General features: G+C 44.4%; 1 protein-coding gene across 1 annotated transcript in view; it reads right to left on the reverse strand.

Moving 5' to 3' along the window:
* UNC13B (unc-13 homolog B) overlaps nt 1–14,493 on the reverse strand; it is a 308,551-nt gene that overhangs the window by 145,911 nt on the left and 148,147 nt on the right. Inside the window, exon 10 of the mRNA XM_065406871.1 lies at nt 6,809–6,848. Coding sequence (XP_065262943.1) covers nt 6,809–6,848 — 40 coding nt within the window. The remainder of the gene's footprint in view (nt 1–6,808; nt 6,849–14,493) is intronic.

The raw sequence follows: 14,493 nt of genomic DNA on the forward strand, positions 1-14,493 counted from the left end.
AATGACCAGCCTAAAGGTCATATCCTACTGTCATTCACATCAGTGCAGAACATAAGTCCTGGGCCTCAGGCCTTTAGGATTTTGGGGGGAAATTCCATATTTTGGGGAAAAGGAGAAAACATTTCTCTAGCTTTTTTATGTTTATGATGCCAAGGCTATTTCTAATATTCCAAACCTCGGGGCAAGGATGGATTTCATCACCAAGGACTATCACTAAGATGGCAGGTAGAGGCATGAAGATTCATAGACAAGAGGAATACAATTGCTGCAATATTGTAAAATAATATTCATTTTACAGCATCCAGAAGAGATGCAGTTATTGTTTTTAAATCAAAAACTTAGGAGAGTCTCCTCTCCAAAAATAAAGTTTGATAGCTTTTAGTATACTTTCTTTTCCATGCAAGTTACCTGACAATTGCAGGATTCTTGTAACAGAAACAATCATTGACTTTAAATCTCAAACATTTTCCATATAAAGAGAGAGAGATTTTAAAACATTATAGATTCCCACACTGAAGTGCCAGCCATTCGTTAGTAAAGTGGGCAGTGGAGTGAATGGCTGCGTTCTTTCCATGGAAACCAGAGTCATTTCCTTGGCTTCCTTGGCAACACTTACAGTAGTATTAAATGGTACAGTTTGTTTTCCTTGGTGAAGAAAACAATCACAATAATCCTATTAAGTGAGGACATTGGCAAATGTAAGTTTGAGCTCACAGTGGCTTGTCACTGATAGTTAAGTGCCTAACTAAATCCATCGCATGCATTTACACAACACCAAGTAGAAGGCAATATGCTAATTACAAAAGCTGCAGAGCACTAGCTGTGAACAAATGTGCTTTCCTTTAATATCACTGTGGTTACCCGAAATGTAAACTAAAAACAGAACTTTTAAAGCGAACACCCGGATTTCCTCCCTAAAAGAGGGATGGGCCGCCCGGACAGAGCCTCCCTGGGCGCTTAAAAGGACGTGCACTTCCAAGTCTCTCTTCTGAACCAGCTGAAAACTCCACAGCCATGCTACACAGGAGCCTTTTTCTTCAACATTTCCCACCACTGCACTCCCACCGTTCTCGGAGATTACCCATTTGGCGGATCGTAATAACTCTGTCGATGTAGCAGACTTCGAGTTTTGTAAGGCATTTCACGGACTACTGCAGAGCATTCTTATTTTAAAATGTGCATGATGCAGCATCAATGCAGCACACCTCAAGTGGATTAAAAACTGGCTAACTGACAGATCTCAACAAGTGGTTGTCAATGGAGAATGATCATCAAATGTGAAGGTTTCTAGTGGAGTCCCACAGGGTATGGTACTAGACCAAATGCTATGAAACGTTTTCATCAATGATCTGGAAATCACTACTGGTAACATTTCTGAATGACAGATTGGTGGAGTGGTTAGAACTGATTATACTGAGGACAGAGCAGTCATGCAGAGTGATTGGGCTTGCTTGGTAAACTAGGCTCATTCAAACAAAAGGTGTCTTAACACAGCCAAATGCAAAAAGTTATACAACAAGAAATGTAGGCCATACTTACAGAATGGAGGACTGTATCCTGGAAACCAGAGACATTGAAAGGATGTTATTTTACCTCTGTGTACTGCATTGGTGAGACCAATACTAGAATACTGTGTACATTTCCAGTGTCCAAATTTTGAAAAGGACGTTGAAAAGTTGGAGAGGGCACAGAAAAGAGCCATGAAAATTGTTAGAGGGCTGGAGAAATGCCTTTCCGTGAGAGACTGAAGGAGCTCTACTTATTTAGCTTATCAAAAAGAAGACAGAGGTGACGATCACTACCAGTAACTAAATACTCAGGGAATAGAAATTTGATAACAGAGGGCTTTTCGATCTAGCAGAGAAAGGCATAACAAGATTCAATAACTCGAAGTTGAAGCTAGACAAATTCAGACTGGAAAGAAGGTTAATTTTTTTTTAAGTGAGGTTAATTAGCCATTGGAACAATTCACCAAGAGTTGTGCTGGATTCTCCATCACTGGAAATCTTTAAATCAAGATTACAAGTTTTTCTAAAAAGATCTGCTCTAGTTCAAACAGGAATAAAGGGAAGTTCTACAGACCCCTGAAACGGGTACAGTAGTCTGGAAAGGTTGAGACACACTGATCAAAATGACATTACAGCAAACGAGATGAGTTGATGTACCTCCTGGAAGACCTCTGCATACCCCCAGGGATATATGTATTCCTTGTTTAAGAACCACTGGTTTTGATGATTTACAGCTAACCAAAGTTCACCTCTCTCACACAATCTTGATATAAAATGATTCTACTTAACTGCCAGGGGGCAAATTTGTCACGTACACGTGGGAGAAAGAAGGAGGACAAAATGCAGGGTCAGCTATAGGTAGTCAGGAAGTTCCTTCAAGAGGAAATGTAGCCAAACTCCAAACCTGGAGACAATGGACCTTTCTGTGCCTGCGGCCTGTAGATAGCTAACCGCTTAGTTTGCAAAATAAGCAAGGAGGAGGGGGCAAATAGATGAACAATAAGGGGTCATAAGAGGGGCAGATACATGTAGCTTGCTAATTATGTATGGTAATGATGGCAAATTTTGGCCACTCATAGAGCGATAGATTATCATAAGCAACTGCATATAATGCTTTGGTGTAAGTGTTTTCTTTGTTCTTGCTGACTTATGAGCTCGAACCCAATTGCAATTGAAATAAACGGATCGCCCCTCCCGGGGCTCCTTGCTTGATTAGCTGTGTCCATCTCTCCTTATTCCTCAGCTGGAACGGACAGATATTTCTATGACAATCTTAACTTTGTCAGCTTGTTTGGTCGTTTAAGTGAACTATGGTGGTGCCAGACAGCAAGCACATGTCTCAATCCCAGGCCCAGAGCTACAAGGGCTGACATGTGAACTGCTGCCAATACCAGAGGCTACGCTCACTGACTCAGCAGGGTCAGGTGACTAGCAGCAAACTGATGACTGGACACCACTGGGTATAAAGCTTCCTCTTCCAGTACTATCCCTTGTTTGAGCAAATAGTCACTAGGCCACTTGCTGCCCAGACCTCTGAGACCAAATCCCTGCCTCCTGCTATCTTGCCTTGTTCCCGCTACCACACCTTGTCCCTGTTCCAGTTGCCTACACCTTGTTCCTGGTTCCTGCTTCTTTGCCCTGATCCCAGTTGCTGACTCCAGCTTTGACCCTTGGTATGACCTCTGACTCAGACTTTGCTTCTTGGGCCTGGTCCCCACTAAGCCCCCACTTCGGACTAAGGTACGCAAATTCAGCTACGTTAATAACGTAGCTGAATTCGAAGTACCTTAGTCCGAACTTACCGCGGGTCCAGACGCGGCAGGCAGGCTCCCCCGTCGATGCCGCGTACTCCTCTCGCCGAGCTGGAGTACCGGCGTCGACGGCGAGCACTTCCGGGATCGATCCGGGATCGATTTATCGCATCTAAACCAGACGCGATAAATCGATCCCAGAACATCGATTGCCTGCCGCCGGACCCTCCGGTAAGTGTAGACGTACCCTTTGTGTGACCACGACCCCGACACTACTCAAGGCTCCAACCACTGGATCAGACTGTGCATCTTATGGGCCGTGACAGCTTGCTCAGATCAACCTCAGTCTCCTCCAGAACTCGTTGTTGAACCCCTGGTGTGAGTATGGACACCACCAGGGCTCCTGCCCCATCGTCACCCCAGGGGCCTGTGAATCGGCAGCAGCAGATCACTGCCCTCTAGGCAGAAAACTAGAAACTGCAGGACCAAGTATGACATCTGCAGATGAGAAATCATTCCTAGCAGCAGCAAGCTACAGTACTCGGAGCAGCTGTAGGTACCCACTCGGCTTCTCTTACAACACCGGCTCGGATAACCAGCCCCAGAGTGCCTCTGTTGGAGAGGCATGATGGGACCTGCAGTAAGTTTTGCAGGTTCATTACCCAATGCAGACTCCTGTTTATGCTCCAGTCCAAAAATGTGTCAACAGATCAAGTTAAAGTGGGGGCTAATATAGAGTGAGGCCTGGCCCTGGCCGGGGCCTCTTCTCTTTTAGAGCAGAATCACTCAGTACTGACCAACGGGGAGTCATTCTTACAAGCATTTGCCAGTATTTTCAATGACCCTCACAAAGCCCACACGGCAGAGACTGCCTTACGAAAGTTTCCAAAAAAAAAAAACCCCTGAGGTCAGCCCCTTCCTATGTTGCCCAGTACAGATGTTTGGCTGTAGATGCCACCTGGAACGATGCCGCTATCCTCCATCCATTCCAGCTTGGCCTTTGTGAAGAACTAAAAGACAAGCTGGCACAGGCGGACCCCCTTCTCCACCAGGTTAGAGGCTTTCATGGGCCTGTGCATCCGGATAGACATTCAGACTGCACGAATAGCAACTGGAACGTGGGAGGAGCCCTCCGACCTCCCGCACTTACCTAAGGCTCAGCCCTCAGGACCAAGTGAGCTTGGCCTTGGTCAAGTCCTTGCCAACTGACATGGGATGGCCCCGCCTATCGTTGGGTGAACAAGAGCGCAGAAGACAGGAGAACCTCTGCCTCTATTGGGGAGGAGTAGGGCATACAGTAGCCAAGTGTCCTGTCAAAAAACGTGCTAACCTGATGACAGGGAAGAGACTAACTTCACACCCCAGTCAGGAACCCAAGCCTGGGTACCACCAGGGAGAAACCCTGAGATTATGCTAAACTAGGAGTTCCTCATCCACCTCCACTTCTACAAAATCCTCCGTCTCCCACTACAACCCAAGGTTACACCGGACTTGGTAGAAACAATAGATGGGTCTCCACTGACATCGGGCTTGTTACACAGGAGACTGCACTGATGGAAGTGGTGACAGGGGAGCACCACAAAGTCCTAAGGTTTAACCTTATTATTTCCTCACATTTCACTATGATTTTAGGGGCATGATGGCTCACCACCACAATCACCATATTCATTACCTTCCCATCCAGATTCTGTAGGGAGAATTGCTTTCCTGTTCAAGAATTCAAAACCCTAGAAACCAAGACTGAATTTTTAAATATGTTCTTATTAGACCTCCCATCGTATAAGAACATAAGAACGGCCATACTGGGTCAGACCAAAGGTCCATCTAGCCCAGTATCCTGTCTACCGACAGTGGCCAATGCCAAGCGCTTCAGAGGGAATGAACAGAACAGGTAATCATCAAGTGATCCATCCCGTTGCCCATTCCCAGAACCAATGCATTTGGTTTGGTGCTAGCTGTATTAGGCATTAACACCCTTTCAACCTGAGTTATCTTTTAATGAAGTTCTTTGTGTGGCAGAATACAGTATATAAATTGCAGTTTGGCTAAACATCACACTTCTGGGGGTAATGAAGAAACGTTAAATGAATTATTTGTCTGACGCAAATTTAAATTTTGTAGAATAGTACAAGTCTTGTTTAATACAAAAATCATTTTAAATCAGTAATTATTTCAAAAAGTATAATTTCTACTCTTCAGGCCAGCAAATCATTTTAAGTGTGTGAACTGGTATATTTATTATACAAACTCCTTGTTAAAAAGGGAGTAGAAGGTGTTGTTTATAGTTAGAATAAATCACTATCTTCTGCTACCGCTAATTGCCAGTTCTCCACCAACCTCTTCAGCAGAAACTTGGGCTCCTTTGGAAAGCAGAAGGTTGCTAGGCAGCACTAGGCTTCTGCAGGTGTGGCAAGAAGCTCTCTGTGACAGAGCCAACATTGCAAAACACTTACTAAAACGTAAAGAGCTGTAAAATGGAGCCTTATTCCATTTAACTTCACGTTTGGTTAAGAAAGCCTATTTCAATGGTATGAAATCTAGTTTACACACAGGGAGAACCAATATTGTGCGGAGATTTCAGGACAAAACTGCCTCTGCACATCAATGGTACTGTGTACTGTACACAAGCAACGAGAGAGAACGAAAAAACAAAGCAAAGCCATATATTTCTATCCAAATAGAACACACACCAAAAATCAAGCAGCATGTAATGTGTCCACGTCTTTGTCCTAAAGAAACTCGAATTCATTATGAAAAAACTACAATGGTGACACCCAATATGCAAAGTATCACGCTGACTTAACGTGTAAGCAGAATTTGCCAGCTCCAGTTGCTGTGGCTAGCATACTACACAGTGAAGAAACTGCAACTCACCTCACGCTGACGAGTTATAGATTAATAGTTGTGACCATTATTGAACTAAAGAGATTTTGCAAAGTTTTGCCAAGTCCCTCCAGTTTTATCTGCTTACTCTACTTGCCATCATTGCTGCACTCATAAGATAGTTTCACACCATTCTTTAGTTCCATTTTCTCAGGAGTGAGGACAAGACATCTGAACATCAGTCGAACTCAACATTTATTCCGAGATGCTGTTTTTCCTTTCCAATGTGGCCAGCTACCTGGCTGACTCAGAGAAGAAGATAGCATACAAAGCCTCCTCTAAGTTTTTAAGCACTTTACCACTGCAATTTGGATAGAAAGGACTATGAATACTTATCACCATACACGTTTGCATATAGCACTTTACAAACAAGGTGTAGCCGTGCCAACGTCATTCTTGAGCCCATGTCTCAACACGAATAGCTGCACGATACACACTACGGCTATGCCACTTTCCTCTCAATTTAAATGGAGGCTGTGAAACGTATCAGCACTCTGCTCTTGGGGGCAGTATGGTCACCTTTATGACGTAAAGTGTTACCATTTGAAGAGAATCATTAAAAGCAATTTGCAGAGTGCATGTTGCTTATACTTTTGCTTAAGTGAAATGAGAGAAAACACTGAAACAATTAAAATGGAAAATTAAAAAGTCCAAAACCCCACTTACCCTTCTTTGAACCAAGGTGGTTTTGATGGATCTCCATCATCTTGACCCTTAAATAATGAAAAAGAAACAAAGTTAGCTTCCAAAAGAAGAAACCCTGAAATAAATCAGCAGGATAAGGTTTGGGGAGAGGTGTAATGGAGCACACTTCATGCAGGTAAATGCACACAAACACTCCATTTCCAGAAGCACCTCAAATGACTGCAGCAAGGCAGGACAGGTCATGGGGATACACAAACAGTTGATGGGATCTCATCAAACACCTAAAGAGGGACCAAAAGAGCCTGTTCAGTGCACCTCCCCTTTCAAAAGGAGTCTCAGAAGAGCAACTCCAGCCTTCCCCACCCAGCCAAAGAATTCCTTATCGCTCTAGACCACCAGGAGTATATTTATATTTTATTATAAATTAAAAACAAGCTGTAAGAAATGCACAAATGAGGGACAGAATGAAGTTACAAACATAAGTGACCCTGATTTACTTAGCAAAGGAATAACTTAACCTACTGTCATTTTATTCATGCACAAATATAAAGGCCTTCTTCAGGCACAAAACAAAAACTTCAGTTTGCTGTTAAAACTCCACCTTTAAGTTAATGTGCAAAAGCTTTGTACTCCACAGGGTATCCAGGGACACTCACTTTTTATGAGGTGCCCAGCTGAGAACTGAGACAGCTGCAATCCAGAGGCACAATGGGGTAAACTATGGTCAGGTTTTCAGTATCACATCTGGCTTGTGTCAGTTCAAGCCATACTCTTACAGTAGTGTAGGAACATACATTTGTGGGCAAATAGTCATTTGACTTTGCTTCTTTAAAAATTCCTCAATGGAATGACATAAGAATTGAAAAGTGTTTAAATATTTATTATGTAACTAAAGGGACCAGTAACATTTGCTGTGCAGAGGGAAATTGTTTACTGTAACTATCCCTGGAGAAGAAAGGGTACCTTTATTGTCTATTGCTAACCTACTCTTGGGGCTCATGCTAAGGTTGCCAGGCATCTGGTTTTTGACCGGACCACCTGGTCGAAAAGGGACCCTGGTGTAGTAGAAAGGGGGCCTGAAACAAAAGCCCTTGTATCAGAGGCTGGTATGAGGCCTGAGATAAAGTAGTGGTCAAAGCTTTGCTGATATAAGGCAAAGTCAGGCTGTGAGCCAGAGGCAGGCCCTGCTCTCCGAATCTGGCAAGAACAGGGCTGATATTGCAAAAATGCACATTCCTAAGAGGTGCTAGCACAGAGCACTCATGCAAACACATTGCAGAAGGTACCAGAACATCCCAATACCAGCACATTCCCCAAAGATAATAGGAACACGCTGACCCTTCCTAAAGATAAGGTCAGGATGACAGTGTGATGGATAGAGATGTACAAGGTGATGGGTGGTAACTGGCTACGTCAGAGGGTGTCAACTAACTACCTCAGAGGGGCAATACATAACTTGTTTGTACTGATGTATAAAATGGAGTCTCAGAGGGAGAGTCAGCCGAGGGGGGAATGGAAAGTCCCACCATTCACTAAGCTTGTCACGGGAATACATGTCTTAGTATCCTGGTAGAGTCTGCCAAGTGCTATTACCGTGCTTCGTCGACAATAAATCTGGCTGGGCGCCTTCGCACCTTAACGGATCCTGTGGTCATTGGGCAGTTCGATTGAGGTTTGCTGTGCCAACTATCTGCACAGAGCTGGGACGGCACACAGAGAACACACACATGCAGGCAAACATCTAATAACACCAGGCGGCTCCGGTCAGCACCGCTGACCGGGCCGCTAAAAGACTGGTCTGTAGCCCAGCTGGGCTAAGGCAAGTTCTCTGCCTGCCCTAGCTCCACGCAGCTCCTGGAAGCAACCAACATGTCTCTCCTGCTCCTAGGCGCAGGGGCAGCCACGGGGGCTCCATGCACTCCCCCTGCCCTGAGCACCAGCTCCACAGCTCCCATTGGCCGGGAACCATGGCCAATGGGAGCTGAAGGGATGGCACCTGTGGGCGCAGGCGGCACATGTGGGCGTGGGCAGCACGCAGAGACCCCTGGCCCCTCTGCCTAGGAGCAGGATATGCCGGCCGCTTCCGGGAGCCACCTGATGTAAGCGCCGCCTGGCCAGAGCTTGCACCCCAAACCCCCTCCGGCACCCCAACCTCCTGCCCCAGGTTGGAACCCCCTCCTGTACCCTAACTCCCTCCCAGAGCCCAAACCCCTGCCCCAGCCCTGAGCCCCCTCCCGCACCCAAACGCCCTCCCGGAGCCGCACCCCACACCCTCTCCCACACCCCAACCCCGTGCTCCAGCCCTGAGCCCCCTCCTGCACTCCGAACCCCTTGGCCCCAGCCCGGAGCCCTCTCCTGCACCCCAAATCCCTCATCCCTGACCCCACCCCAGAGCCCACATCCCAGCCAGAACCCTCACCCCCGTCGCATCCCAACCCCCTGTCCTAGCCTAGAGCCCCCTAAACCCCTCATTTCTAGCCCCACCCCAGAGCCTGCACCCCCCGTCGGAGCCCTCAGCCCCCCGCACCCCAACCCCTTGCCCCAGACCCATGAAAATGTGTGAGGTTGGGGGAGAGTGAGTGACGGAGTGAGAGGGATGGAATGAGGGGGCGGGGCCTCAGATAAGGGGCGAGGCAGGAGTGGGGCAAGGGTGTTCGGATTTGTGAGATTAGAAAGTTGGTAACCCTAGCTCATGCCCTTCCAGAACTTCATCTTCAAAGCTGAATAACTACTTTCTAATGGTAAATTTGGGGTATGGGGAAGAGATCATAACATTTAAGAGTGATTATTTTAGGTCAGTATGAATCTTAATTTGCTGACAGTATATACACCACTTGTACAGAAAAGAAAAACGTAAGTGTAAGTCATTATCTTCGGAGACTGCAATGATGGTTAGTATAACAGGCACCCTCTCTCTAAAAGTGGGTGTCCTCTCCAGAATCCCCATCAATGTAAAGGGACATCTGGCAGCAAGTACATTCCAGTCAAATAATGGATAGAAAACAGTAGACAACAGCACCAGAAAGGAAGATTCTTCTCTTTCTTTCCTGTGGGCACAACACAGAAATTATGGAGAGAATCACATACTCCTGAAGAACCCTCCATGGAAGATCTGGAGGTACTTAGAAAACATAGCAAGTTTCCACTCAGTTTGAATCATCAACCTCTCCAGGGTGAGAAGTCCGATTTCCTTACTACTATTTATTATTTCTATAGCTTCATTGGTGTGCATGACACTGTTTAGACAGAAAACAAGACTCCTATCCTGAAAAGTGTACACTCTAACTTGGATTAAACAGATGAAGACAGGATGGAGGTAAATGTTGCAACAAAGTCAGACAGTTCAAACAAAATTCGGCACATGCCTTGCTCATTCCGTTGATTTAAATATATATAAGTTTTAATGCATCCCAACTTTGATGATACAGGATTGTGAAGGCCTGCAGAACAAGCAAGAGGCATGAGCTGCCAGCCCTACTGAAATCTGAAGATCAGCGGAGTTTCCTCACAGATCTTGGGGCATCTGCAGAGGGAAGGAGCATTCCTCCAAGGGAGTTATAACGCTTCACAACTTCCTGGGTGCCCCCGTACAAGCCACGCCATCAATACCCCCTCACCTAAGCCAGACCGCTACAGTCCCACTGAGGTGATCTGACAGTGCAGAGTGGGGACACAAGGGGACCGTGGAAATCTAGAGAACAATATAAACAGGTATTTCCTTTCAAAGAGGAAAAACAGAGTACAGGAATAATTCCCACACTTTTTCTATAAACTTCAGGAGAAGATGCAATAAAGAATATAGTTATTAAATCAAATAGGATTGTCAAGCCCGCTGAAGATAGCAATTTAATGTTCTGGTAGCAGGGGCAAAAAAGCAATTTTTCCACTGGAATCAACGACCAAATGTAATTAATTTGCATTTAACTGTGGTTTATTGCTGAAAATAACTTCAGATACAGAGAGTGGTAGAAAAAGTATTTGACTAGCTCATCTGAGGTGTACTAAATATAATTTGCGAGTTTTCAAGAGATTAAAACACTAGCATAAATATTGTCCAGAATATTTAATATTTCTAAAATCTGCCTGGCAGTAAGGGCCAAATTCTGCTCTCGGAGGAGTGCCCAGCTTCCACTGACACCAAAGGAAGCTACCCAGAAGAATGCACAGACACAGACATGGCCATAGTGCACTCTGGGACTGGAAGATGCATTTCCTGCAGCTAGGATTAGTTGAAGTTAGATGTACCTCAGGAGGTGCTACCTCAGCAGAGAGAGAACGTAACATAACATCATAATATACCCTACAGCACCTAGTGACATTTTGCAGAGAGTTACATTCGCCTGTCGAAGGCAGAGATGTCAGATTGCAGTGCTGTTAGAATGGAATTACCAGAACGGATGAGCGTTTTCCCTTCAGCCTGGCAGTTTGTTGTCAGAAGGTAGCACCGCACCTTTCCCAGGAAAGGGAAATGGTTCAGAGCCGGCTACAGGCCTGGGTCAGGCTGCTAGTTACAAGACTGTTCGAGTCAGTACAAAACTCTTAGGGTTTGGCAGACAGCAGTTGTTAGCTCACAGAACGGACTGCAGCTGAGGCAGCCAGATCTATCTCAAAGCCAGGAAGTCCAATACTCAACAGGGTGGGACCAGGACACAAACTAAGTGACAAAGGAGAAGGCAGTTCCAAAGGATGGCTGGCATTTTAGCCATTGTTTCTCATGAACCAAGCAGGAAAGGGAAGCAAAGAAAACGTGTCAATTTTAATACCCAGAGTATCCACAACCGAAGCCTTCATGCAACACCATTCAGGAACTATTTCTAGTAAAAAAAAAAAAAAAAAAAAGTCAACATTTCTGCCATCCTTACTCTCATTGAGTTGTCCCTCACTCCTCAAGTAGCAACTTGGACTGCTGAAAGATAGGAACCACTCAACACACGAAGGAGTGCAAAATCCAGCCCAACTATTCATTTAATGCTGAACATTATTTTTTACTATCCATTTTGGTAAAGTGTATGAATGTGTGAAAATGTATTTCAATAATGGAGCATTAAACAGATACTCAAGTACATAAAACTTGAATCATTATATCCCTGTTCATTTTGTTCTATACATTTTGTTCATACTGACAGCCAATAATTTTACAAACCTGGAACCTGGTCCAGCAAACACTTACCACCAGGTATAGTGCTTACTACCGCATGTAAAACCGTGGGACCACTCACAGTAGTGAACACTACACCCAGTAGAGTTTACTTAAACTGTAACTCAATTCTCCAATCAACCAATAACCCTAATGAGAAACCAAAACACAGCTCATATTTTGGAATAATGAGCCAAACTAACAGAGCTGCTCATTTAGGCTCAAATAAGCAAAACTCTCATTGAAGCCTACACTGAGTGTAATGAGAGCTTTGCCTATCCAGATACAGCAGGAGCTAGGATTACTAGTCCTCTGATCTAATTATTCTGAAATAATTAGATTGCATTGCATTCTACAGTGCAAATTACTTCAGACAAAAAAAGCAGGTGTTTTAATGGAGAGGAAAGGAACATTTAAGCACTTTTGTAGAGGAGTACTTTAAAAGAGAGATATACACATGGTAGAAACAAATGCATCCAGCGGGCAAACACACCAAGTCTGGAATGGATTAAAAGTAACAATACCAGTACCGAGCTGCCAGTTCTCTCCAGGAACAAAGGAAAAACACTCCTTTTTAAAACCCATTTAATCTTCTATTCCTCTTAAACATTGCATCAAACAAGTTATCAGCGTAAGTGAAAACCATATTGATATGTAAAACCACTGCACATAAATGGTTGAAGAAGCACCAAGGTTAAAATTATTTTTTTTTAAATGTGTCCTTACCTGAATATAAGTAAGTTAAATTATTAACATTGAAAAAAAATGCCAATGTCTAAATTTGCTTTTAAATTTAAATTTAAATTAATGGAGATATCCTATCTCCTAGAACTGGAAGGGACCTTGAAAGGTCATCGAGTCCAGCCCCCTGCCTTCACTAGCAGGACCAAATACTGATTTTTGCCCCAGATCCCTAAGTGGCCCCCTCAAGGATTGAACTCACAACCCTGGGTTTAGCAGGCCAATGCTCAAACCACTGAGCTATCCCTCCCCCGATTTGTGAGAATCAGGAGGACCAAGACGCTAGGATAGGAGTGACTGTGTCAGCACCCCTACTGAACCTCTGAGCATGTGTTTTTAGAGGCATTGGCGAGCTCAGACTGAGCAAAGTGGTCACAGTTATTAAAACGCTGGACCAAGATTCCAACTAACCTGACTTGATCGCTCACTCAATTTTACATGATGTTCAAAGTTACAGAAAACCAAAAGGTGACTATTTCATCCACGCCCCCTGTATCTGCAAAGAAACTTCACCGTAATGTGACAATGGCATCAGCTTAAGCAACTGACGGAAAGGTTGTCATCCCAGGGGCAGCTGGAGGATAACCAAATTTAGGCAATTACAGTTCTCCATGTGGAAGACTCAGCAGCCTGGCAGGTATCTGATGCTTTTACATGGAAGGAGGGAGATGACAGAGGATTAACCTCAGAGAAAATGTTACATACGAGACATTCCGTTTTTTATTTGTCATGTGCGGTAATATGAAGCAGTTGATGCACAAGTGACTAAGCTAAAGCTTAAAGCTCAAACTTCTGAATTCGGGGAACTATGTGGCACCTCGGGAGATTTGTTCCACATACGAGCCAAATGGCCACGTGAGGTTCAGACTGCTGCTGGAAGCATGAAAAGCAATTCATGCAACGAGTACCTAGCCCACAGTGAGACAGGAAGGAAACCAAAATGGCAACTGAAACAGGAATGAAAGGTTTTTAGGACAGGCAGAATTTCCTCTGCACTAGAAGTTAAGAATACAAGCTAAGAAATTGCACAGCACTCCACGAAAAACTCCATAAATGCACCAGGCGTGGGGAGAGGAGAGAAAGAGGGGAACAAACATTTATCACACAGTTAAACCCAGTACCATCTGTGTACTTGAATGGCAGCAAGCAGTGATGCAAATCTCAACATAGGTCCTGTGACTGGAGAGCAAACTGTTTCAGATTAGCAAATACATCTAAGTACTGATGGCACAGTTGTATCCTTTACACTGTATATTGGAACACAAGACACCCGTAATTCCAAGGAAAATATACAGTACAGTAGCTAAGGAATCTACAGCAAACCCGTATTCCAGTTCATGTAATATCGCTTGACCCCAGTGTTATTACTACCGGTAAATGGTAGTTTCAGCTTTTAAATGCAATAATTATACAGAAAACATTGAGAGATGAATGAAGTGATGCTAGTGATGGAGTGTGTGGACAGGAACCACTCAATTTATCAAGAGGTGCAGAAGGTAAATGGGGCACTAGAAAACACTTGATAAAACACTTACATTGAACCACTTCCCCTTTGCTAATGTTGCACCTGTGTATACATACACAGATCACAGAGTATCATTCAGGAATCTCTCAATCTATAAAGTATGAATATTTTTTCCTTAGAGGTAACCCGCACTGAACAGACTCTTCTTTGCTCACACACATTATTAGCGATTCCTCTGAAAACCAAAACATGCTAAACTCAGAAAGAATCTGAAAGCCTCAGCTGAAGCAACTGGTTACAATTAGACAGGGCATGCACACATATTGGAGCTTCAGAAAAGGAAGAGAGACACTGGTTAGAATG

The sequence above is a fragment of the Emys orbicularis genome, chromosome 6 (assembly GCF_028017835.1).
Source record: "Emys orbicularis isolate rEmyOrb1 chromosome 6, rEmyOrb1.hap1, whole genome shotgun sequence".
NCBI lineage: Eukaryota > Metazoa > Chordata > Testudines > Emydidae > Emys > Emys orbicularis.